Genomic DNA, 27,989 nt, shown 5'->3' with positions numbered 1-27,989 from the left:
ATATTAGGTATAACGGTAATGGGTGTAATGCCTCTTAGAAGCCGGCCTCACATAGAATAGATGTAACTAAAAGAGTACATCAGAATCATCAGATGAAGCCAAGTTATTTGAATATATCTAGCCTTCAATCATGCCTTAAACAGTATGCTACAGTGCACTGGACCATCACAATGATGATATGTGACAAAATGAGTCTAAAGTCTAAACCATCCCAATGCCTTTTATATGCGAGAGGTATAAATAACGAGAATATTAAAGGTTGAGTACATAAGATGGAGCCAAATTCTTAAAAATATTTCGCTTTCAATCATGTCCTAAAACAGTCCTCACTCTAAGGAAAAGTAAAAGAGGAAAAGCCTAGCAAACAGTTTTTAGCTTTTAGGCAAGCGAGTCCCGACTTGATTTAAGGCACTCAATGATCTAATAAATCTCTCGAGTGAGACAAGCAGAAACATCCAGTTTAACTTGTTTGTAAAAATAAATAACACCCACCACAAAATCAAATGCCATAAAAAAATAATTGTTAAACAACTAGTTGAGTTCAATGTTTACAAATATGACTAGGTAATGATCAGATTGGCATATAAATTTAGAATTTGAATCCCTATAATCCTACAATGAGTAACATCAAAATTTGAAGAAATATAATTCTACCAGGTCTCTGCTGCATGTATTCTCATATGATATTCCTTTCTCCTATCCTTCAAGAACAAAGTATGGGCTCCTCTACGTATTGAACAACAGGCATCTCTATGGGAGGACAAAGGTAGACGATGAACTGTACCAAACTAGGCTTCCTGCTCATATCTATGTTAGTACTAGTCTCCTGAGACATACTTTTTCTGAGCATAGTATTTCTTCTCACTCTCAGCCTTCTTTGCATTGCGTTTCTGCATTGAAAATAAGATACAAAACCATAAACAGCATTTCTTTTTATAAATGAAACTTGCAAACACAAAACATGTATAAATTGCTGGTTTGTATTTCAGATGGGATGCTCAAATTTAAAGAAATTTTGAATACAGAGATGCAGCAAAAGAACAAGGAATACCAAGAAAGCCTCATGATTGGCCATTATCCTTTGGGCTACTGAGCTAGTGGTTATATTTTTGGGGCTTGCAAGCAACCGGAAAATTCCCATGCTCTTGGGAACCTTGTATGGATCATTTTCACCCTAAGGAATACAAGATCATCACTATCCATAACTCAGTAAAAATATAAACTGGGAAAATAAAAAAATAAAAACCCAACTTACAGTCAGCAAGGGGTTACTCTCAGCCATTGTTCCATGCACAACCAATGAGATATTGAAAGTTGTAATCTGCTCATGCCAAGAAAATACAACTCAGATGATACAAAATATTTAACAAGAGGAAAAGAATAGATATCCCATGCTACAACAATCATTTCACAAGAGATACCACAAAGATTCGAATCTTGACTCTCAAAGTATAGCCAGGTACAAATTAGTCCTAGACCACATGAAAGGAATCTTTCTTGCCAAAAACACACCCATATACAAGCACAATTCAAGCACCAAATTCCACATTACTCTATCTATCATCCTTTACGAGCCATCTCATGAACCTAGTCTCATTGGAATTGGATGCCAAACTATGCCAGGGTTGTTCCTGGAGTTAAAGCAGTTCCAAAGTAACTTATTAGTTATTAGTAGAGATTGAGCTCCTAACACTTATTTTAGTCAGGTCACACAAAGAAAAACTAAAAGGGTTTAAATTTTATAAACCAGAATGGCCATCTAAGTTAGTCCAAAGAACTATTTAGAACAAGTATTTAGTTATTGAAGCTCCATGTCCCATTGTGGACGTAGTCAAGACCAATCAATGATTAAACTTTTACATACTACTAAAAACAAAAAATTATGAGTTTCATGAAAACTTTGCAGGACATGGTTAGATGTAATCTAGTAGACACATGACACAAGTATTGGTGACAAAGCATCAGTGTAGACCATGCATGATCATTGTGAAAATTATAAAGGAACGGAAAATTATGGGGAACGTTAGTTATTCAGCCAATGAACTTTAAATAAAAGATAGCTAAGAAATAAAAAATAAAAAATCCAAAGTAGAAAATAGCACAACAATGGGCCCCAATGCCATGCACTATCAGACATATTGCACTAACAGTTGCAAGAGCAACTTCAATTCACTAAGTAGATATGACATCTAAATATGTAGCATATATAAAAACCACTGATAAGCATGTCTTTCTGTGTGTTTGTGTGTCCGTATCAACATTATGGTCCAGTTTAGATGTTGCAAAGTTTCTAAAGTTGTGCGTGCAATTACAACATTATGTGTTCAGGTTCATCTACTCTAGAAAGGTACACAAGTATTACATTTCAGATAAATACCAATCAACAACTTAGTAGTCAACATGTTCCCTTTTCTAGCAAATGTCTTATCCATAACTAGATAAGACATTACATTTCAGATGTCTTGTGTCTTATCTATCAAATGCCGTATGTTCAATTTCATCTATTCTAGAAAGGTACACAGGTATTACCAAGATAAATTTATAACTCCCATCAGGTGCATTTGTAACTTACCAAAATAAATTTATTGCCAAGACACTATACCCATGAAAAAAATCCAATTAAATATTAAGTTGATGTAATTGACATATAGTCACCTAAAATCAAAATGAAACAAAAAGATGCTAGCAAGAGTATACATGAGAAATTTACCTCAACATGCCCAGCATGAAAGAGATCAAATGCCCCATCAATGTACACAACACGAGCATTTGGGGCAGGTCCCTAACAAATAGAAAACATATCATATTTCAGGGGAAAAAAATCCAGACAAAGGGAGGGGGAAATTTAACCTCTCAACCCTCTGTTCTCATATTAGGACAAGCTGATGATAACAACATACTGAATCCACATAGAAAAATAACAATGTGTTATTGACCACTAAAGAGCCATTAGTCATTGATTTAATACAAAGCACTCATTCTCATGGGTCATTCATTTTTATTGCATACATACAATTCTCTTCATTTATTTATTTTTGATGAATTAAGTACAAATCTCTTCAATGAACTCCCTATTTTTAATATATTCAGATTGCTCTACAAAATTGTTAAAATAGAGTTATATAGTTGTGTCTCATTTTACCCGAGCTCGGACCCCAAAAACATCAGTCTAAGTAATTAGATATGTGGCAGAAAAATTAGTGAAGGGGATATATAGGTATAGAAGATAGATTAATTAGCATGCAACATTTCAAAACATAATCCTACTTTCCTTCTCTCTCTTTCTTTTTCTTTTTTTTTCATGAGAAAAAGGTAGCCATACATGACAGTCTTTGCATGAGAATAACCCAAATGAACAATACCTTGCCATTTGAGAACTGCACAATCCGTCGGGAAGTCGGTAGAAATTGTGATACGTGGGAACCCTTAGATTGACTTTCTTTATGAGGTTCTCCACACAAAGAACCATTATGATCCCGAGAAACTTCTGGAACCCTCACATATGAGAGTATTCTACCTACATCCAGATCATATATGCAGAGACTCAGGAAAAAAAAAAGTACAATGAGTTTAATGTGAAAAGTATAGAAGAGGTAGAGTGATAATCAAACAGGCCAAAATCAAGTGACCCTTTTTTTCCTCCAATACAATAATAATTTCATCAAAAAAGAATTCTGAGATTGATCAAGAGATTCATAGTACCTACAATGTCTGTGCTAGAGACACCTTCAGTGCGTTTAATCTGCTTGTAGCGGCCAGCTTTCTTTGCCAAGGCATAAGCATCAGTTCCATCGGGAAGCAGGCAAGGATCATCACCATGTATAATGTAGTCAATCTTATGCTCATTAAAGAGAGTGTTCATAAATTTCTCTCGTAATCTCATAAGGAGCATTGGCTATTACTTAATCCACCCATTTAAACCCACTAACAATGGACAACCAGGATAACATTCCACATAAATTCTTCGTTAACTTAGATTTATAAACAAAACTAAAATGGAAAACAAAGAAATGCATGCATATACAGACCTTTCTTCCATTGATAAAACAGTGGACCCTTATTGGCAACGATCTCCTCATCACTCACAACACCCACAACCAACTCATCCCCCAGAGCCTTGGCTTGCCTCAATTCATTGGCGTGGCCGTAATGCATGAGATCAAAGCACCCATCCATGTAAACCCGAATGCGCTTCTTCCCATTTTTCTTCTTGGGGAAAATCCCGAGATCGACCACAAAAAGGGCAATTGTGGAACACCAAGACCAGTAAAATAGCCGGTGGACAAGCCAAGTAAGGCCGCCGTGAGCATCAAACCACCAAATAGGTGTGGGTAGTAGTACACCCCTTCCCATATCCAACTGTTGCTTTCATAGTGCATTGCTACCCACACTTCTTGTATTTTTCGATTCAAAATTTCTTTGAACACTATTTGCTCAATAAGAGGAGACAACCTGCAAAATTTACACCACACTATAAGCCAATCAAATACACATCACTAATAATGAATTTGTAATAAACATAACACAGCATTTGCCAATTTGAACTCCACATGTGCTTTTACTTAGTGACAAATATTTGAACACAGTCGTTACCAAGTCCCAAAAAAAGGAGTCTGGTGGTACGTTGACAACCACTGTAAAACGCAGTCACTCTATTATGAATAGGTCCACACTACAAATACGCAATGAGGCATCCACTACTAGCAATGCACATCGGACCTCGAATATAAAGAAAAGTGGGCAAGTGTTATGGCATAAGAAAATACATGTGACAACCAACCCTGACTAGTCTGATCCATAGCCGGACCAAGATTTTGGACCTAAGGCTTGGTTGCTATTGTTGTTGTTGTTCTTGATCATATTATGAATTGAATTCCAGAAAAATTAAAATAACAGCAAACAAGTTCAATAAAAAGAATTCCATAACATAAGTCCAAGAACTTTTTATTGATAAGCCAGAGCTCATTGGCAATTCCATCACATAAAGCCAAGCATGTAAAATATCATTTGACATATATAGATCTAAGGAGAATGAGGGATATGGATTCTAAGCTTAACAACAGAAAGCAATTGCAGAAAATAATGAATGCCAGCCTGGCCACCAAGATGGGATCCAGAACTTTCACAAAAAACATAATTGAATTACAAACAAACAAACAAAATTAAATTTTTCAAAAAGGGGTTACCAAAATAGTCTTTGCCAGATTATAATAAGACTGGCTTTATACTACTATATTAGATTCTAATATTTAAAGGAAATGTTAATGTGATGTATCATTACCCTAGCATCCACTTCATCTGAAGTTTCTTGAACAAAGGGGTGCTCAAGAAGAGTGGGCCAAGTTAGTCGGTTTTGTGGTACCTGTTTTTCATGAATTGAAAAATCATCTTAGAACTTTGACATCAATGGGAGTTAAAAACTATTAATCAAGAGTTCATTCACTTGAACCATAAAACAACCTTATTAAGCAAACCCCTCAAAAAGCTTTTGAAATTTTGACTCATATTGTCTGGATATTTAACTGGATCCTGGAATACGGCATTGAACATTAGCTTGTACCTTTATACAGCATAACAAATCTAAACTAACAACAAACTCACATGATGTTTGAGCAAATGTACCTTAACAATATGCCGGATGAGTGCATAAACAGAATTTGTATAAAATGGGGGCTGTCCAACAAACAATTCGTACCTGTAGTGTCCATGACAAAATAGTTTCAATTCAAGAAGAACATGAAGGGAAAAGGAAGAGATAATGCTATAATTACTGAAGGTGTAATTGTTAAATTTGAGATTAGTCAATGTTATACTTATTTTTTATTTTTCTGGGAAAGGCAACATGCTCTTTTATAGAGCAATATAAATTTTCTATATTCAAATAAGTCAATAATAGGGATTTTCACATAAGATCTATAATCAAGATGAAATTCCAAATGAATCAGAGATAATAATAATAATAATAATAATAATTACTGCCAAAGAATGAAATTTAAGGATGTCTATAAAAGGAAGACTTCAAAGTATGCTAGAGTAAAAGTAAACAATGGGCTTGGGGAACACAAAACTACTCTACTGTGGACTTTGCAACGACATCAATGTCTAAGCAAAAAACTATCAACAGCTGTCCTTCTACAGCATTGGAACAATCCACCATGCAACTTAAAATAGATTATTCCCAATTCAGCACTTAAATTTATAATGACCATTCTTTCCTTTCTTTTCTTTTTTTTAATAGGTAATAAGAATAATATTAATCAAGATGAAAAAAAGAAGAAAGCAAATACAAGGTGTTCATGATGGTGAACACAAGAAAAAGCAACAAACAATAACAAGGAAGAAAACTTAAGGTGCAATTCTAAGAGAAGAAAGAAACTCAATGATAGAAGAACAATTCAAGGAGCCCCAACACCTAGACCAATCAAAAAGAGTCTTTTGGCATAGAGCTTGTAACTGAACCAAGAATGAGGATCCTAAAGAATGAGCAAATTAGACACTATAAAGCTTCTGATTGCAATTCTTCAATTTCTTAGCCAAAATATTCTGTTTTGAATAAAATTTTCCTATCATTAAATAGAGTAAAGAGGCTCTCTTTGGCAGGCAAAAGAAGAAAGTGGTGTCATTAGTCTCTATTTGCAGTCCACGCATTAAGGTCTACAATTATGTATCCACAACCAAAGCCTATGCCTGGACGGAAAGTAATAAATTTAATGAAAAGAAATGTTGAGTATCTTATGAAGATTGAACAATCCAGAATTTAATATGTTACATATTTATTAGTTATTGGACTAAAATTCATATTTTAAAGAAAAAAACAAAAGGAAAAAAATAGGGTGTCATGCAAAATCCCCTAAATAATAAATCAACATAAAGTTTAAATTTGAAAATATGATGAAAGCCGACAAGGGACTCATTTGGTCACCTTGTTCCATGTTATAGGTGTTTACTTGAACCCTACTTATCAAAAAAAAAAGGTGTTTACTTGAGCCCAAAGCCCGTGTGTGATTAAATGTGTTTCCTTTTGGTCAATGCAACACAAAATAAGGGTGCTTCATACCCCTTTTCCAGCCCAAGTGCAACTAAATGAGTCAAAACTCGAAGTAAACTAAAATAAAGAATAGAATGCAAGCAATCAATCAAATTAGAAAATTCCAAAGTACAATCAATGAGATTTAACATACGTAATAACTCCAAGGGACCATAAATCAGCCGTGTGGTTGTAAGGCTGTTCCCGTACCAGCTCCGAGCCATATACAGTGGAGTGCCTGAATAATATAGATAGAAGTTGTATTAGAACACCTTAATTCCTCAAGGATATCATAGCATCTCAATAAAAGTTCACAAAATAGAAAGGTAACCAGAAATTTAATGCGAAGATTGGACAAACCTTTTATGGATCTCAAAACAACAGTATTCGTGGACATTGCACGTGCAAACCCAAAATCACAAAGCTGTGATAAATGAAAAATTTATAAGCCATGAACAACCACAAGAAATTACAAGAATTAAACATTTAATACAAAGCAGGACACGATATCAAATCATCAGACCAAATCTTTGGTGAAAGAATCAATATGTAATAACAGTCTCAAGAGAGTAAAGAGATAAAACCAATGAAAAATAATAGCCTACAAATAGACATAGCAATATCCCACCCCATGGATGGAAAGAACCAACAAATTAGTACATAGGTAATCAAATCGAAGATATTTTTCATTTATTGGCAAGTTACACGTGCAGCCTCTAAGTTTTGACAATACCTAGATATTAGTATAATACAATTCAAGATCGTGCAAAAGCTACAGAAAAAAAAATAGCTATGTAATTGGAGTATTGGACCAGAAGAAAAAAAATACATACAATCAATTAGTTAAATTTTGATTTAGTGAAGCCAATCCAAACAAAGAACACAGAGACCTGATGGTAATTTATTCAGTCAAACCTAGTAAGGTTCTCTAAATTCAAAAAATAGACAATATTTGAAAATTTTAAACAGATTATAAACCTTCTAAACATTGTTTTTCCATAATCAACCTTCTATGCATTCAGTTAACAGATTTAATAAATAGATGCTCTTAACCATGTAGTGATGTTATCTGACTGCTCAACCTTAACCACAGACCCAGCACCAATGAGAATGTTTTGTGGCTTCATATCACGATGGATGATATGGTTTGAGTGCAAGTAGTGCAACGCTCTCACCTGTAAATTCCACAAAATAAAGTTTCAATTGAAATAAGAAATACCCAAGTTGAACATAATAGTAAACCAAAGACTGGACAAGAAAACAATCAATTAAGTCAGATGCAATAATCATGGGATCAAATTACCAACTGCTTTGCAATTGCTTGGACTTGTTCTTCTGGAAGGCACTTATCATCCTCAAGAATCTCAAATACTTCACCCTGCATGAAAATCCAACGGCAACTCATGAATCTCAACATGCTCCACAATGTGTCTATATATATTTCCAGGATCATTTAATAGTTAGAGTAAGATAAAGAATGAATTTTTGATTGTGAGAGATCAAGAAGGATATGGTTACTTGTGCAAATTCTGTGACAATAAAGGACATTTAAATACCTTAAATAGTTACTGGTTACTTGTCCACTTAAGAATGCTTTTAAAACATTCGAATCCTAATCACTCTTCTTTTGGGCTAACTTACATAGTTACTCCCATAATGACAAGTAAAAAAAAGAAAGTGTTAAATGTAAGTAACAAGTAAAAACTCACCTTTCCCAGACTTGCCTACAATGGAAGCAACAAGAACAACCTATATCACAGATAAAAGGTGATTTAGAAGCACTATCACAAACAATTCAACAAGTAAAGAAATCAAAAAATTCCTAAAAAGCATGTGGCAAAAATGAATTAAAAAGCAGCCAAGCTTGGAATTAAATTTTTCTGTAACTCATTGCCTCACATTATCCACATCCACATCCACCACATTGCAGGTATTGCTTCTTTTTCAAGATTCACCAATTTTGCGTTTTTTAACCCTTATGTAATGTTTGGGCGCGGGGGAGGAGGCTGTGGGGCATCATCCTTAGGCTCATCATCGTGCTGCAAAGACATTAGATGCATACAATCAATATTCGGTGTAATGATAAGAATAAAGTGAACCACAAGATATATCATTACATTGTTGGTAATGTTATCATACCATAGAGCCGCCTTTGTGTCCTATTTTGTGTCCACCGTCCCACAAGTGGGTGCTCTTCTAGTACGTTGTGGTCTACCTCGTGGGGGTGAGGGCCGCCGAGGGGGATGCTCGTCCGTACATCGTTGTCAATCCCAACCGGAGGCCCTAAAGGGTCGGATGAGGAAGAGGTAGGTGGGTAATGATGCTCCGTATAGCTAGGAGTGGGGATCATTGTCATGGGCAAAGTGGGTGCATTGGAGCCGGTGGGTCGGTATGAGGGTGTCTCGTGGTGCGTAGGAGGGGTCATATGAAAATCAAAACCAAGATCAAAACTAGGCTGTGAAGGAGGGGTGGGTGAAGGGACCTCGAGCCGAGGAGATGCATCCGGGATGGGTGGAGGAACCTCGGTGGAGGAGATGCGTGTGGGATGGGTGCAGGTACCTCGGGACTAGTTACAACCCGAGGGGTTGTTGCACGCCGACCACGGCCCCTACCTCGCACTTGTGCTTGGGCTTGCCGTAGCAGGCCGACCACGGCCCCTAGCCGCACTTGTGCTTGGGCTTGCGGTAGCACCTTGACCACGGGTCGATGTACTTCGGGGTGCCGGGTTTGTGCTTGGGGTTGCAATAGCCGTTGACTCCGCCTCATGCCCATTGTTTGCCTCGCCCATTTGCCGCAAGACCACCACCAAGCCCAGCCACATTATTTAGGACACGTCGGACATGGTTGTGTGCTCGGCCGCCTACAGGAAGCATCTCCAACAGGTGCTAAATGGCTTTCAATCTAAAACGGAGAAATAACCAAGACAATCAGATTTGATCTACTCAAATACTCAACTAAGAACAAAAAGTGTTATTAGAATACTATATGTAATAGAAAGTCTTTTTAATTGGAGGTCACGATCAAACCAGATTTGCCGAAAAAAGAAATCAATTGATTCTACCGAAGAAAAAACAAAGTAGGCAATAAAATCTAATTTAACACATTACCGTTATATCTAATTTAGCGCCGTTGCGGTCGACATACTTTCGAGTGACCGAACGGTACCAGCGGTAATAATCATGATTGCGAGGCATCTCACCAATCTGAGGAGGTGCATGGCAAACTCGTTGTTGTCTCGTATCCCATGTAAGGATATACGGTCCATGCTCCTCCCTCCAATTCTTTTCCACCTTCCCACGTAAGTCTATTCTATGCGCTCTATCATCGTACACAACATGGTCGGGCCGCTCTTGCGCCAACCCAAACCGTCGAAGGACACGATCCGGGTGGTGTGTGTCTACTATGCTAAAACACACCAGTGGCACCCTTGCCTTCCACGTATCCCTCCTCGCGACGCAAGTCGTGAAGGTGGCCGAAGTCTGCCTCATATGGCTGCCATATAATCTACAGTAGAAACAAAATACAATTATCATAGCATCTTAAAATGTGAAACAAAGGAGAATACATAGATAAAGGGAAAAACAAAAATTAAAATAGAAGATATGTTAAAGCAATGATTTCAACATATTCTTAAGGAAAATTAACATAACGTCTACAGAAATTTTGTATACTATTACCCGGTCCGGCTGCATTCTAACTAATTGCTCACGATAATGGATCAACGCCGTGCCGGATGGCCTACTCTTCGGGCTTGGCACCCGCACCCACCTACAGTTACGATCGAATAACATAAGATATTACCACTTAGTTACTAAGAATAGTACATTGCATAACACACACTAAGTATCAGGAAAATACTTACTTAAATGCAAGTGGAGCTTTTGGCCATGGGCCATAATCGCATCCAGGTGGAGGCTCTATCCTCGGGCACAAGAATGGCAACCTCGCCCATGCCCAATACCGAACCAATTGCAACGCCCCACCAATCTGCGATGCCTCTTTATCACTCGCCCGCACAACTCCCTATACAACCATGCCGTGCAACCACTACCCCAACTATACTTTGGCGGATCATGAAGGTTCCGCAGAACTCCAAGAACATCGATGCACCCTATCTCCCGACTTGTCCATGAAAATCTTATCCCCTAGTAGCGCTAAAATATAGCACCGGGCATACCGATGTACTTGCTCCTCCGTTGCATCATGAGGCGGTGGCTCGCAATGCGCTCAACAAGGCGACTAATGAGAATTCTTTGCCCCACCAAAGTTTTGTTGTCATTCTCCGAACGCCAAAACCAAGCAACTCCACGCACGCTTGCCTCCAATTCCCATCCACCACAGTAGTCGGCCCAACCAAGACCTCACCGTCTATAGGAAGTCCAAAAATGACCTCCACATCTTCTAGGGTGATTGACATCTCACCATGTGGAAGATGGAACGTATGAGTCTTCGGCCGCCATCGCTCAACTAGGGCCGATATTAGGCAATGATCTATCTCTCCGGAAGGGACCCTAAACAATCCTTCTAAACACACCAACTTGATAATATCAATCACCCGATAATCTTTCATCGATATCATTTACATCTCCTTAGCGCGACCACGGCATGTAAGTGAGCCCGAGTCCTGTAAAATGGATAAAAATTATAGCGGTCGTTAGAATTAGATATACAACTTTCAAAGAACTTGCTAAAAGTCAAAGACAACGTAAAAATTAAAGCAGTTGTTAAAACTAGATATTTCACCTCGCCATTCCAAATGTCCTCTGATCGATGATTTCGTTGTCGCGTCAACAATGAAGGATCTTCTGGACCAGGGCGCACAATCTCTGGCTCCTCATCGATCCTGTGCTCCATACTGCAAAGAGTGCAACAATATTCCACAGAATTAAGTCTTCATAAATAACTCTAAGGTAACATTATTTGATGCCTCCTACAATAATTAAAAAGATACTAAGATGCTTCAAGTGATTGAATTCTAATGGTAATAAGTTATTTGAAGAGGGTGTCCAAAGAATGATAATTAGGTGGAAAATTTTGATCTTAAGCAGAGAAGCTTGTCTAGTGCCGACCAAAAACCACTTTCTATCCCCTGAAACATTTTTAATAAAAGGCATTCCAAGTAAAATAGTATTTTAACAAGTATGTAAATATTGTCAGTTCATGACCCATTTTCCAAACAAATCAGACCACCATCAAATTCTACATAATAAGCTTCTCATACTTACTAAGGGAAATGGGGACGGTAGGAGGACAGATGGTCATAAGGTGCACATGTAGTGTATATCACTCAGCCTAGTTACTAAAGGGAAAGAGAAACAAAACACAAACAAGAAAATCTCAGACAGTCAAAGTGATGCTAATGAGTGAATCTATCTACTAATAGACATGGCAAAACAAATTTCCAGATCGACAAGAAATTTTTTTTTAGGGAAGCAATAAATCCGCTTACTACTTATATCAACCTACTTGGGTAGTAATGTGGAGTGAGACCACAGGGTGCGTAGTGAAACTGCTTCATATCACATAAAGCTTGACATTAAAGTGATTTGTCCAAGTGAATCTTTAAGCCATGATTATTTGATGGCTGAAACTAAAGTTTCAAAGAACAATTTAATGTCAATCGAGTTTGAAAATTGGTAGCCTTTACCGGGATCTAATTCTAAACCGGTCTAAACCAACACATACCGCATAAATGTGAACAAATTTGGCAGTTGAACCGACAAATCTAACCAATTTTTTACATTTACTTTTTCATTAGCTAATGAACTAGTTCGTCCCCAAACCAATGACCTACATAGCAAGTATGAATATTGCTACTACCCTTCCCCTCAAAATAAGATACTCACAAACCCAAAATTTATCTCACTAAGGTATTTCTTTTAAGGATATAGAATCTTCAACCAAAAACTACAAACAATGACTTCAAAAAAATTGCGGGGCCTCTTAAAACTAGACCTAATTTCTCACACCTATTAATTCAAATATAAATCCGATCAAGATTGGTAGGAAGACTAAATTGTGACTGTCCCTTATGACAAGGTTATGACAGTGGTTATTAATAAGAAATAAATTATTAGTGGAAAAATGTTAATAGCTTTAAATAAAGGGATGTTCACATTGTGATCGATGTAAATTAGCAGCAGATCTAACCCAATTGTAGTCGAATTAAAAATAATATTACATGGTTTAGGGTGTTTAGCCGTGTAGTAATTGTATATTTCATTATGTTTTTCGTACATCTTATTGCCGCTATTTTGTATTTGGTTGGCATCTACTGAATTTATTTTTGGCATATGACCAATGCCATTAAATCTCTATACGTAGGAGAATAGAACTTGTGATTTAGGATATCAAAGCATCTCTAAGTTCCAAGTTTGATTTTAATTTATAAAATAAAAAATTTGAAACTCGATGCAACATAATATAGAGAAGAACAAAACAAGTAATGAATTGGTCCAGATGCAAGAGATCTTCACCTTACCATCTAATTGAATCAATACCGGTTATTTCACTTTAAAAATTAAATTATCTTAAGTTTAACAAATTTCAAGACTATAAGCAAGTAAGCAACCAAAATTCATCTTCATCATTATTTTCGCAATATTAAGAACGGCCTTGTCAAAGCACATAATGTACATATGCCAACCAAAAAAGCATAATCTACATATTGAGGATGGTCATAGTCATCAAAACCAAAGATGGAAACAAGGGCATCATAGACATTGAAACATTAAGACAAGTGAAATAAATTAGAATGAAAAAAGCTCGAACAAGAACTATCATGTCAATCTAACTTGCCGTGCAAATGGCAAGCTATCCATAGAGTCTCTATAAACTACATGCATTATTATGGCATGATTTAAGGATGTATCAATTAACCCACTCACATGCCAAGATAAAATTTAAATGTTCAATTCTATTTCACATTAACTACTATGATCCCGCCAATGAGCTCTAGCTCAATTGGCACCTCCTTCCCTTGTAAGTGCTAGGTGGAGGGTTCAAGACCCTCGTAACTTAACAAAAAAAAAAAAAAAGACTCCTGATCCCAAAATATCTTTTTGCTTATATGAAGTCCATAAGTAGAGAAAAAAAATATATTATTAAAAGTCCTGTAAGACACGGCTTATACATATAACTAAATCTCCATCAATACCTTTTCAGATTTCAGTATCCTTGTGCAATAGATATAATCATTATGTCCATTACCAAATGATTTATTGTGTTTTCAAATCGTCTTATATTTGTGTTTAGTCAAATATGCTCAACTTCTCCTTATTAATGATTAAGGCGGGAAAATTAGGCCTTGAAGTGGAAGATTCCAGGTAATGCATTTCTACGCCCCATTTTGCATATTGCAAATGGTCGTATGTCAACCTAAAGATAAAAGAATATATTATGAACTCAGAATGTAGCAAACAATTAAGAAAAAATTTTCCTTTTCTTTTTTACTAGAAAAATGACTCAAAACAGTCAGTACCATTCATTCACACTAGAAAGCATATCAATATAGCTTTCAAAATTTTAACTACACACAAACTGATAGTTAAAATTAATGAAACCATCTGGACCAACTTCATAGATACACCCAATTAGTTTCAAAGCTTGTAAGAGACAATTTCACAAACAGCTTCCATGCAATAAAAATCAACATTTGAACTAACTTAAAACAGACACCTACTACCAAACCCATACAAATTCTTGCATTTTATGTCCAAATAAAGCAGTAACACAGATGACAACCCATAAGCATAGAAGAAGACTAGCAAATGGAACCAACAAGAACTAAAGGAGAGGGGAAAAAGAATGTTACTTGCTGCAAGAAGTTGAAGTTGGGTTGCTGGCTGGCAACGATGGTTTTGGATAGGTGGATACCATGAAATGGAGAGAAGGGAGAGAGGCTTACCGGCGGTGTTACGGCGGACCGGCGGTCGGTGTAGCAGCGGTCGGTGTAGCAGCAGCTGAGAAGCGAGAGAGAGAGGGTTCTGAAAGAGGAGAAAGAGCGTTTCAAAGTGACAGATTGAGAGAGAGCGTTTGAGAGACTGAGAGTTGAGAGATTGAGAGTACTGAGAGTTGAGAGATTGAGAGTACTGCTAGTACTGAGAGTTGAGAGACTGAGAGTTGAGAGATTGAGAGTACTGAGAGTTGAGAGATTGAGAGTGTTTCAGTTACGCGTTTGAAAGGTAAAGTGGGGGAAAATTGTGTGGATTTCGAGTCTTATAAACTCGATTTCTACGTGGCTAAATTCCGACAAACCCAATAACTCGAGTTTTACAATCTCGATTTTTAATACATATTTCGAGTCTTATAAACTCGATTTCTACGTGGCTAAATTCCTCCAGGTGGAAACTTTGTCCACGTAATCGAAGAACAAACACGACAACTCGAGTTTTAAAAACTCGAGTTTCAATTAAATCTCGAGTTTCTAAAACTCGAGTTGTTAGTTTCCCACATACTTTCCAAACCCAGCCAACTAACGAAATCATTTGCACAGTAACGTTATTTGGAAAGGATGTTCTGATTTTCAGACTATCCTCATCTTATAGGTGCAAAAGACAGTATCAAGAAAATTCTGAAAAACAGCTAATTAATATGCATCAATTAATAATTTTAGCATATAAAGATAAGTCAATATTTTAATAAGATAATTCAATGTTTGTACTTAGAAAATAAATAATAATTATCATGATAGTGAAAATATTTACAAGAGTTCTTAGAACGTAAATAACAATTATACAAATATAATAATATTTTAGATGTTATTACTTCTACAGCAAACAAAACCATGTTACTTGAAATGGGCAATAGTCGATAAAATCTCCTGAAGCAATAAATTACCTCAACCATATCTAGCACTACCATATCTCCCAATAAGATAAAGCACAACCAAACCCACTGCTCGCTTTATCGGATTGGGTATGGGGGCAGAAACTGTAATGCATGAACCGGCTATGGATCCAACTTTTCTTCTATATCTTTCGGAATCATTAAACTTGAACAAAAATGCTCTCCCATTGCTATATATTCCCAATATCAACAAAATATTAGCCAGCCTTCATTTTTCAGCAGAATACCATCATCTCATAAGCCAATCATTTATAACTACATAGAGATAGTCCTACCAAAACTAAGAAGGAATAAATGTCACACATGGGGAGACAAGCCAGTGTAAAGGCATTGATAATTTAAGATGCACACACACAAACATATAAATATATACATCAAAATCAAACAAATTTGTTTTCTTGCACTGTTAAGTTACTCACACATTCAGTGGGGCATTACCACAACCTCACCTTCCATCCTAGTATTATGTGAAAAGGAAGTGCTGGTTGAGTTTTATTTCAACTGAGAATCTAAGTGATGGAAAGTACACAAACTAAGAAACCTAGTTTTCCTAATAAATGAGAGCAAGCTATGTCCCCAAGCTACAAGACTATTGACAAATAAAGGAAATGAGAACCAAAATAATTAATCTTTTTATCACAGAAATATTACAACAATAACCAATCGTTAGTCCCAAGATTTGCTCTCGGCTATAGATCCTCAACAAATTAGTCAAATTCAGCCACATGTATTTCTTTTCACCATTCGATTCTATTCGAAGAAATGTTTTCAAAAACATACCGTACATGTCGGTATAACCTAACTTTTTGTACTAGTCACAAGAACGGTACAAAAAAACCCCCCACAATTTTGTCCCAGTCAAATTATAGGACTGTATCAAATGGTTCTAGAAATTTAGTATTATGTTGGCCATTCCGGCCGAATTATATATTTGGTTCAAAATGTTAAACAAAAAAACATAAGCAAAACAAAACAATACTCGAGCTTTGTAAGGGAGAAGGACACCACTGTCGAGAAGGTGTCAAGCCATCAATGAAGTCTTGCCAGATCCACCCATCAACAAGATTGCAACTTGTTCTTGGTTTTTAGCACAACAAACAATGCTTCACTGCCAGCATATTCTATGAAAATGTAAAACAGTAAAAGACTTGGCTTCAAAACTTTTCACTTTATGTACACACTTTTGATTTCTTTTTCTCTTTTCTTTATGTCTTGGTCTGTAAATCATTTATCAAAAAAAAAAAATTGTTTTATTTTGTTTTGGCCATCAGTAGTATTTTCATTTTATACCCTAGTATTTATTAAGCTCCTCTAAAGAATATAACATATAAGAATCACATTCTAAAAGAAATAGAGTGCACAAAGTCTACGACATACTGCACATCACTTGTGGGATACAAAATTCCCATAAAAATTAAGTTATATAAGAATTACATTCTAAATAAATGGAGTCTACAAAGTCCACAACATAGTGCATATCACTAGTGCCAAGAATACAAGACCATCCAACTAATAATCTCAAAAATACATATTCAACTCACCAATCAAGATCTCCACTCTATTGAATAATGTGTTTATTTCCTTCCCTCCATATAGCGCACAATATGCATAAGGGGATTATATGCCGAGTAAAAAATTCTCTATGTTTCCAACTAGTTCCTCTCCACCCAAACAATAAATCTACTACTCACTCAGACATTACCCAATGGATCCCAAATATTTTTTTGATGAGTCCAAAGTTTATTAAAAAGAGGAGAGAGAGTGGCACAAAGGACGTGAACATTCCCAAATCAAAGAATACAAATCACAAAGAGAGGAAAACTAAGAAATCAACTTGGACATCAAATTGATGCAACTCTGAACCTGCATCTAGTTGTACAAGGATCTCAAAATGTGCTCTTTGATTAAAAGGTAGGATGTTCCACCCCATCAAAGAACCTCATGTTTAGTTCATAACACAGAATCCACATGGCAGAAAGAGGCGCGGCTGACCACACCTTGGATATTATGTGTTGCTAAAAGCATCCCTGCCAACACTAATAGATGAAGCACTAATTTTTTACCAAAATTGTAGACTGGAGGCAATCAAAGTTGCATGGGGGCATGGGTTACTGAAACCTCTAAGCTTTTAACCTTGCTATTTCTTTTTCTTTTTTTGATGAATTAACCTTGCTCTTTTTGAAAAACAAGGATGGTGTCTTATGAAAAACATAATCCATTAAAAAATTTCATCAAAATTGTAGATTGAAAGCAAATCAAAGTTGCATAGGGGCATGGATTTCCAAAACCTCTAAGCATTTTACTTTGCTGTTTCAACAAAACAAGGGTGGTGTCTTATGCACAACACCCGATCCTTCTCTATAAAGTGTTCGAGGAAAAATACTTCCTCGCATGCTCATTCTTGGAAGCAAGACCAAGACATAACACATCCTTTGGATGGATAAGCAATCTTGAAGTGAAAGAAGTTATACATTTGGGGACAAAGCGGAGAGATGGAATAAGCTCCCAACGAGTATGTGTTGGTGAAAGAACTAATTGATAAAGAAAGGAAAAGACAGAATACAAATATAATCCATGCAAGCCGAAATAATAAGAAGAGCACCGTTAAGTTCCAAGCTGCCTTAGGACAAAGTAATTTGAATTGGAAATTCCACAGGTAGATTAATGGTTAGGAGTGCATATAACTTAGCCCTAGAGCGTAAAATTAGGAGAATGAAGGAGAGAGTTCCAATAGCAATGGCTTAAAGATGCTATGGAAGAAAGTTTGGCAAATGAAGCTGCCAAATAAAATCAAATTCTTTGCACGGTGTGCCAACCCACGAAAGGAAATTTGGAAAGGAGAAATCTTACAAGAGAAAAGATTGAAGTATGCAAGAAGTCCAATGAAATAGTAAACTATGCATTGTGGGAATGTTAGCTTGCAAAAGAGGTATGGAGGATCAACCCCTTTCACTCTAAAACTGCTGAAGCCCTAAGAAAATGGACTTTACCAAGACAGTTTGGGCAATAGTGGAATAACAAGGAGAGGATGGTCAAAAATTATTATTAACATTCTCATGGAAACTATGGAATCATAAATATTAGATAAGATGCAATGGGAAAAAGAAAAACAACTACATTGATATTTGATAATGGGCAATGCAGTGGAATACAAGTAAGAATTTTGTCAAGTTACCATTATGGAACAGACCAGAGTTTACACAAGGCATGTTGATACCTCCTCTACTGAGGGAGTACAAATTCATTGTAAAGTGGGAATGGGGCTGGGGGTTAGAGATGATAAGTGCTTTGTGATAGCAGGTATGAGCAGAAGTGAGAATTATCATGGCCGTGATGGAGGAAATGAAAGCTTTTGTAGCAGAGATGACACTTGACATTGCAAAAGACATGGGGTTACAAAATAAAAATCTGGAGACGATTCCCTAGCAGTTGCGAAAGCTTTGAAGTCCAAGAAGAATAACGGTGGGTCATTAGATAAATGGTGCACATCATGCTCTTAAAAAAATATTCGAAGGTGGAACATCACACATGATGAAAGAACAAAAAATATGGAAGCACACAGATTGGCACACCATGCACACACAACATTTAAAAACTATGAAAGTTTTGTTAGAAGAAATAGAGATAGTGATAGAAAGACAAAGCATGAATAAAAATCCTTGTCCCATTCAAAGTGTTCAACTTTATACTCTTTATCAATTGCAATAAGCCATATTCCAAATCTAAAGAAAGCAGAATATAAGCATGTAAGTGAGAAATGGCATACTTGAAAATTGCGAAGGAATGAAGAAGAACGCTTCTTAAGGCTTTAGCTGTGAAAATACGCTGCTTCTTCTTGCGTTTCTCCTTTACTTTCATTTGGAGGCTCTGACGAGGGACAAAAGATGAAGAAATCATGAACTTGAATATGGGAACCAAAAAAGAACGGGTCGGAATAATCGGTTCTAAGTTCTAACCCAGTGGGTTGAACTGGTTGGAAATTAATTCATTTATTACGAGAAGCATAAACCAAAGCTTTGATTTTTATATTTTAAATAAATCCAATAAACTAAAACTTGAATCCCATGAGGTAGGATAAGTGAGATTTTTGTATAACAGATATATGATAATTCCCTTTTTTATTTTTATTACTAGCTAAAACTTATATATATATCTCAAGAAAAATAAAGTAAATATAAATATGAATTTTTATCAATATTTGTTTCTTGCCTCTTATTTGTTATATAAATAAATTGAATTAATTTATTGTCCTTGAATACTGCTTTAAACTCATAATTACTTTTGGTTTAGTTAAAATAAAGATTGCATTTGCGTTAGTGAATTTCGTAGGTCAACTTCCAAATCTTTCAACAAACTGGACACAAGTTTCTTCTTCAAACAGTTCTTCCAATAATGAGTCAGTTAGTCAAATTCCTTCCAAATTGGTATATCTCTGTTTATATAAAAACTTATTGAACGGCACTATACCATCTTGGTTGTATGACATACCATCTTTGCAGTACTTATATCTAGATAATAATCAACTCACTGGACAGATTGATGAATTCCAGCATGATTCTTTACGTTATCTTGTTTTGAGTAATAACAACCTACAGGGCCACCTTCCAATTTCAATCTCTAAACTTGTGAGCCTTTTCCGTCTAGATATCTCCTTCAATAATTTAAGTGGTAGTGTAGAGCCAAACATCTTCACAAAGCTCAAACGTCTAGCATATGTTGATCTTTCACATAATCCTCTCTTATCATTCCGCACGTACAGCTATAACATTGCAGACTATACCTTGCCCAAACTTCAACATTTATATTTGTCATCTTGCAACATAAGTGAGTTCCCGTATTTCTTAAAATCCACTGAAAATTTAAATTCATTAGACCTTTCCAACAACCAAATCAATGGCAGTATTCCGACATGGTTGTTGGAGGTGAAGATGGATTCATTGTATTACCTGAATCTTTCATACAACTCCTTGGCAAGAACAGGACACCTTCCATGGAAGAACTTGCAATTCCTTGATCTTCGTTCTAACTTGCTTGAAGGACCACTTCCAGTACCTCCACTATACACTTATTTCTTTTCAGTCTCAAGGAATAATTTAACTGGAGAGATCCCTCTCTTGATTTGCAATCTCAGTTCCCTCCAATACCTTGATTTGTCTTATAATCACTTGAGTAACATGATTCCTCCATGTTTGGGAAACTTAAGTAATCATCTCATAGATTTGGATTTGCAAAGTAACAATCTTCATGGCACTATCCCTTCAACATTTGCAAAGGGCTGTTACTTGAGAAGTCTTAAACTCAATGGCAACCAATTGGAAGGTTCATTGCCACAATCATTGGTCCATTGTAAAAAGTTGGAAGTTCTAGATTTTGGTAACAACAAGATTAATGGAACCTTTCCTCTTTGGTTGGAAAATCTTCCGAAGTTGCAGGTTCTTATCTTGCGATCAAACAACTTTCGTGGTGCTATAGGCAATCCCAAGTACAAATTCCCATTCCCTAAGTTGCGAATCATTGACCTCTCTCACAATGAGTTCCATGGTCTGTTGCCAACAAACTTTTTCAAGTATTTAAAAGCCATGAAGAATTCTAATGCAGACAAAGGTGGATTGAAATATATGGGTGATCGTTATTATCAAGATTCTGTGATAGTGGCAATGAAAGGGATTTTTATTGAATTGGTGAAAATCCAAAGTCTATTCACAACCATTGATTTCTCCAACAATGATTTCAAAGGAGAAATTCCAAAGGCAATTGGAGAGCTTCAATCACTTAAGGGGCTTAATTTTTCACACAATAATCTTACAGGTCATATGCCGCCATCGTTGGGAAAATTAACCAACCTTGAATGGTTAGATCTCTCCTCAAACAAGCTCATAGGTGAAATTCCTATACAATTGGCAGATCTCACATCACTGGCAGTTTTAAACCTATCAGAAAACCATCTTTTTGGACAGATACCCCAAGGTAAACAGTTCAATACCTTTACGAATGATTCTTACAATGGGAACCTGGGGTTATGTGGATTTCCAATGACAAAAGCTTGTGGCAATGATGAGGGACAACAATTATTGCCATCATCAACCACTCAAGAAGATGATTTCAAATTTGAAAATGGGTTTAACTGGAAAGTTGTATTGTTGGGGTATAGTTGTGGATTCATGTTTGGATTGGGTTTGGGTTATCTTGTGTTCTCAAGTGGGAAACCAAAATGGCTTGTGAATATTGTTTATGGAGAACAAGATTACAAGGTACGAAGATCCAAGAAGAATGCTCATGGACGAACTCATTGAAGAAAATTTTGGTGGATGCAAATACTGATTCTAGGTATATTCTTATATACTAATAATATATTTGAAAATAATCTATTTCATTAATTTTTGGTTCTTAAAACTGTCTTTAAATTGTTAAGATGATTGTTCATTTTTAATTTCCTTTATCCTAGTCAAGAATGGCTGTACTTGTGTTAATGTGCGGCTTATTACTAGGTGCATAAGCTTCTATGTTTCCTGTCAAAAAAAATGCTTGTGTGTTTAAAGTATAGCTATACAGGAGAGTAAATTGATGTGCTGATATTGTTTCTATTGCCACTAGAGATGGCATTATGCTGGTCTGTTCTTGACCCTAAATCTTCCTATATTCTATCTCTCTTTACATTTTTATATGTTGAGGAGTCTATCAATAAGATTCTAAAGTACATATTGGTTATGTGGAAAACTTAGAAAATTAATGAGATAATACATTACTAGTGATTTTGCTGTTTTGGTTTCCACAAATTGTTACAGTCACCTTTACTTAGTTAACTAGTTGTTTCTGGCACTTTTTGGTTATAATTATTCAGTCTAAAATGTCAAAAAATTTTAAAAAATGAAATACTTTTCTCATTCCAAATTCTGCTAAACTGACACTAAAGAACAGCTCTTAGTAACTCATTTTATTGGTGCTCTGATGTAAACTATTGTACTTGACATCACAAGCTTGTGGCCCTTTCTATCCAATATCAACAGGATGGAGGGACAACATTCATTCATATTTAACGAAGCACTAGCCGGCATTCCACGACCAAATGATAATATAACACAGACACTTCACCTTTTTGCCCTTAGTGGTATTGATGAAAGATAAACAGTTAGTCTTCTAGGTACTACTATCTCTCTGCTCTTTCTTATTTCGCCCCTTATTTTATGGAGTTGAAAAAGGTTTAAAAGTTATTTGGTTTATATCAGTTTCTTAATCATCTAAAGGTGCACGAGACATTGGGAAGATTAGCTATGAATTCATACAGAAATGCCTCCCTTACCTCAACGGAACAGGGCAGCCAAACCCAACTATAGCTCCTGATTTTCTCATAGAGACGAGAATGAGATGCCAAGACAATAATAGGACCACCACTCAGCCTTCTTCACTCATGGAATCATTGGAAATGAGTGAGTCTGCAGTCGGGATGTCATATTTGCAGGAATTGTCACCTTCGATATCATCTGGGGCAGGTTTTGACACTCATGGCTGTCAGAGCTTATTAAAGGGGAGAGGGCTACTTTTTGCCGATCAGAAATTGATAGCTAATGAGAAGACCGCGAGATTGGTAAGGGTTTATGCTTCAGATGATGGATCAACCTTTCGAATGGACTTTGCTTGGGCAATGATGAAAATGTCAGGTCTTAATGTTCTGACTGGATCTCAAGGTCAGGTCCTAAGAAACTGCTCCTTGGCTTTGGTGAGTTCCTAAGTGACAGTCTGACCATAATGAACTCTTGAGATCTTTTTTCTTTCATGTAAGTTTCTCTTATGTTCTATATTTGATTGTAGATGCTGTGACTTCTACATTTCTTGCCTGTGCTAATTTTTGAGTCTATATATAAATGCAATGGCATAGAGTAGACATTAGTCAAATGATGAACCTTACATAGAAAAATTGCATATTAATGTGTTTTGGCTGTTGATTTATTTTGGCATATAGAATTTTAATTTTAATGTCTTTATTCTTACCAAAAGTTAACAAATATTTGGAGAGCTCATAATGTATGCTGCAACATCCAAATTAATATTAAGGATAGAATTCTTTAGACATAGTTTGTGGTGCCTTTGTGTTATAACCTCATGCCCTCTCCCTTGTGCATGTGTGTTTGTTTCTCATAAAAAAGAAGCAAACCTTATGAAAATAGTAGTGTTACAAAGGGTGAATAAATAAATAAACTTGGTCCTAGTTGATATGAGCTCATCATTTGGGGCCTTCTAGTTCTGTGGCCTCTACGCTGGGCCTTATCAATGTCAATATGACTAGTGTAGTAGCCTTAGCTTCTAAAGCCAATGAACCCTTACTTCTTGCATGGCCGAAAAAAAACAATCGGAAAACCTTAATAACTCAGAAGTCAGAACACTCAAACCATAATAACTCAGTAATAACTCATTGGGGTTTTGCTTGTGTTTCATTCCCTGTGCACTGTTTAATTTTTTAGTTTTTACAAAGGAGCTGTTTGAGTTTTTTTTTTTTTCCCTTTTTTGGGGGTGGGGGGGATAGAATGCCAGAGAGTAAGCAACTGGTCTTTCATGGGAACCTAAATTTTTCAACAGGAACCCATAATGGGTGTGAGAGCGAATCTCAGAATCAGAGTGAAACCAGTGCACTTCGGAGACCCAATTTAGAGCTTGTTGATGGGCTTTTCCTCTCCAGAAAGTTGAAACAAATTTAAGAGAAAGCATCTCAAAAATACTGCTGGAAAAGCTTGGTACATCTGTGTTTCAATGAGAGTTTCTATTTTAACTTTTCATTATATTTTCTTCTGTCTAATTGGTTGGCTGAGAAAGAGAAAGAGAGGAAAGCTTTGAATTTCTTAAACTTTGATGCTTTTGGTTTCAAGTTAACCACTAACTCTTCTCATTTCTTTTGGCGTATATGGGTGGAGGAATTTAGTTTTTATTTGGGGTCTCAACTTACAAGATTTGTTCATTTAGAAGTGTTGTTAAATTTGCTAACAATGATTACATTTTATTTTTGTTGGTAAAATGTACATTTGTTTGACTTGCCTCCACAAACCATAACCCCTAAGATTGAGAAAGATTTGTGTTTACTGAAGGTGTGCTGAACTCTATTTTTTGTCTATGTAATTTGTTTCTGCAGCACTACTTTTCAATTATGCTCAAATTATTCTCTCGGTAACATTTAATTGTTTAATTTTTTTATAGATCAAATAAAAAATAAAAAATTGTTTTAATTGTTTTGAATTTGCTTAGTGTTTTAACTTTCAACCTTATGTGCTTTAGGGAATGTGCCATTATGTAACTTGGGTCACAGTCATGCAGCTATGGAACTAGGGAAATTATTGAAATGCCTGTGTCTTTGTAAATTAATGTTATAGCTTAAAGTGTAATTAGATCTTATTCTTCTACTTAAGAGATTGTTCAGCTTTAGATAATTCACAAATTGGAAAAATAGAAATGACATGGGAGGTAGGGTACTTCCTATTAATGCATTTAATATGTTCTATACTGCATGTGTAGACATTAGCCTTTGGCTGGATCCATGTTTAGCATTCGAAAATTCATTCCTGTGTATGGAATGTAAAAGTTTTACTTACCAGAAAATAGTTTCTGTAAAGTTTGACTCTAGATGGGTAAAATAACAACTTGAAACTGAAAGCTGGTTAATTTTCCACAAGTTGAACTAGAATTGATAATAGTTATACACTTAAACAACAGTATGGCACTAGTAGTTGTTTTTCTACCAATGATGCTGACAGGGTTGCTGATCTTTTTCATGCCTCCTGTAACTTGTATGCAACATCCTTGGTGAGAGGGATTTACCCTGCACCATACAAAGATGATCTTCTAGGGATATTAATGATATCTTTTAGTCATATATTGCCAATTAGTTTTCTTGTAAAATGGCATTGGCATAGTAAAGTATAAAACTTGGTCTGATCTTGAAGTAATTATGATGATAGTGTCCTGGAATCTTTGATTTGTTGCACTATTTGGGATGTTTATAGTTTCAATTTCAAAAAGTTGATTCTGCAACTCAATTTCACTCAAAATTTTGTTATTTACCTGAATGCACATGATTCTATTTGTTTACATGAAATTCACATTTAAGAACCCATCAAAACACATCATAATTTAAGATGTTCTTTATAATTATTATGTGCTCTTACTTTGACCAAAGTGAGCATCATATTATCATAACATATTCCAAATATAGGACTAGACCTAATTCATCTCAGTATTTCTCTTGAGTTGAACAAGTCGTACTTAAACAATCTTCCATTTATTTTTGAATTATGCTGGAACTCATTTAGATTTTAAGTCATTTTTTTTCTTTCCTATAAAAGGAAAAAGAAAAAGGAATTTAAGTCATTATATATATATATATATATATAATGACTCCTTGAACAATGCTCTCTCCTCTCACGTGAATGATGGGGCCTGAATTTAATTAGTGAGACCTATTCTGATGTGTCAGGAAAATAAATTGCTCCCTGTGTACTAAATAATTATAATTAAATAATCACTTAATGTGAAGCTTCCTTCTTTATGTGGGGATAAGTTATTGTGAAGCTTGCAATATACTGGTTATGGGTTTATCAAGATAATAGGACACTTGCTTTTTATTTGACTTTGATAGTTCATTTGCTTGCTAGGATTTTAGATTCTATAACTTAGGCAGGTTATTATTGGTTTCTGAATTCTTTCCTGCGTTCACAATTTCAGTTGAGAAGTGCCATTGATCTGAAAAGGCACTACAAGAAGGGTGATTCAAAATCCAAAACATTGCTCAAGTATTTCCTGGCAAGTCTATTTGTAATTTCTAGACTAAAAGTATAGTATGTGATATCTTGGAGCTCTAACTAGGACTGTGTGTATATTCTCCTTTGGGTGGTATACATTTTGTCATTTAGGCTTGGCTAATTCATACCCCTTTTTGTCTTTTGACAATTAGATCGGGGATGATGATAGTGTCAACATCATACTTCTTCACAGTTAGACTAATGAGGAAAGAGAGAAAGGAGGGAACAATTGCAGCTGAGTTGTTATCTGATTGTACCCTTGCTGACTACAGGCAAGATATACAACTCTATCTTGTGTTTGGGTTGGAAACCATATGACCATATCACAACATGATGTGTTAAGTTGAACGGGTAAAAAGAACGTGGTGTTTTCATTCGTAAAAATATGTTCATTTGCCTGTATAGAATGGTTGATTAAGATGAATTCAGCTAAGGGAGTAATCTAAAATGTTACAAGAGCATGCTTGTCTCAGTTGTCATCTTCAAATGGACTTAAAAAAAATCTTTAGACAGACATAATTTGTGAGGAAAACAGCTACGATTTGAAGCATGGTCATCATATATAACACTGTAAAAACGTGAGAGAGAATATAGTATTTATGCTTTGTATTTCTAGAAATTATTTCCAGCAGAAACTTCCATCTTGACTCACCCCCTTATAAGCAAAAGCTAATTTTGAGTCCTCCATTGTGCACCTTATACGTTCCCATTGCTACATTTAACCAAATTGGAATAATTTTGAATATATTTTAGGAAGTTGTTACTTTGTCCTTGGCTATGTGAAGAGCACAATCAATTATTTCTATGATAATCCGTGTTTGTATTTGATTTACTTCTATTGGGATAGCCAGAACTTCTCTATGAAATGAAGCTTTAATTTCAATTTTAGTTTTAATGTATCTTTGCTTTGTTTTCCTTTATTAATCTTCCTCTATTATAATCTCTATGTACAGTAAGAAGAAAAAAAAAGTTAAACCCCAATGTGTAAAAAAAAGTTCAATCCCAATGTGTCTCATATGGATTCATTTCATCTGCATATGTGAAGGAATTGAAGAAAAACAGGGATTGCAGTGGCAGAGGAATGCTTCTTAGAGTACTGAAACCGCTACATACAGTTGGGTTTTAGCTGATGCTCTTGTGTCTTCTACTTCTCATTCTTCAACTTATTCTTCTTCATCCGTGAACTTGCCTGAAACATTCTATCGGTTTTGTCCATTTGGAGGCAGGAATTGAGTGGGAACAAGAAAGACCGTGAACAGAGAAGTAGAATATGGGAAACTAAACGAACTACCTTAACTGGGCCAAACCCAGTGAGTTGAACGAGTCAAAAA

The 27,989-nt window shown here is 35.8% G+C and overlaps 1 protein-coding gene, 1 long non-coding RNA gene and 1 pseudogene across 2 annotated transcripts; 1 reads left to right on the top strand and 2 right to left on the bottom strand.

Moving 5' to 3' along the window:
• Positions 1-482: 482 nt before the first annotated feature.
• Positions 483-4,394, bottom strand: LOC142617895 (ethanolamine-phosphate cytidylyltransferase-like; annotated as a pseudogene).
• Positions 4,395-5,279: 885 nt separating this feature from the next.
• Positions 5,280-5,695, bottom strand: LOC142617898 (uncharacterized). The gene is made up of 3 exons (XR_012841097.1): positions 5,623-5,695; positions 5,461-5,529; positions 5,280-5,362 (listed from the first exon to the last, which is right to left on the bottom strand). It is a non-coding gene; the product is annotated as an uncharacterized LOC142617898 (long non-coding RNA).
• A 13,358-nt stretch (positions 5,696-19,053) lies between these two features.
• Positions 19,054-26,931, top strand: LOC142616079 (receptor like protein 27-like). Its single transcript, XM_075788966.1, has 6 exons — positions 19,054-19,174; positions 20,165-22,201; positions 22,882-23,015; positions 23,101-23,649; positions 26,582-26,659; positions 26,811-26,931. Exons 1-2 carry the CDS (start codon positions 19,054-19,056, stop codon positions 22,165-22,167), a joined length of 2,124 nt encoding a protein of 707 aa, XP_075645081.1. The 3' UTR covers positions 22,168-22,201; positions 22,882-23,015; positions 23,101-23,649; positions 26,582-26,659; positions 26,811-26,931.
• Positions 26,932-27,989: the final 1,058 nt, after the last annotated feature.

Source organism: Castanea sativa, chromosome 11 (genome assembly GCF_040712315.1).
Source record: "Castanea sativa cultivar Marrone di Chiusa Pesio chromosome 11, ASM4071231v1".
Lineage (NCBI taxonomy): Eukaryota > Viridiplantae > Streptophyta > Magnoliopsida > Fagales > Fagaceae > Castanea > Castanea sativa.
The sequence above is the reverse complement of the archived record's forward strand: the minus strand, read 5'-3'. Positions and strand labels throughout refer to the sequence as shown.

Coding starts and splice junctions, on each gene's coding strand:
- LOC142616079 (XM_075788966.1), top strand. CDS start 19,054: ATGGAACAGACCAGAGTTTACACAAGGCATGTTGATACCTCCTCTACT. Junction 19,175..20,164: donor TAAGTGCTTTGTGATAGCAG/GTATGAGCAGAA, acceptor CTTTTGGTTTAG/TTAAAATAAAGATTGCATTT.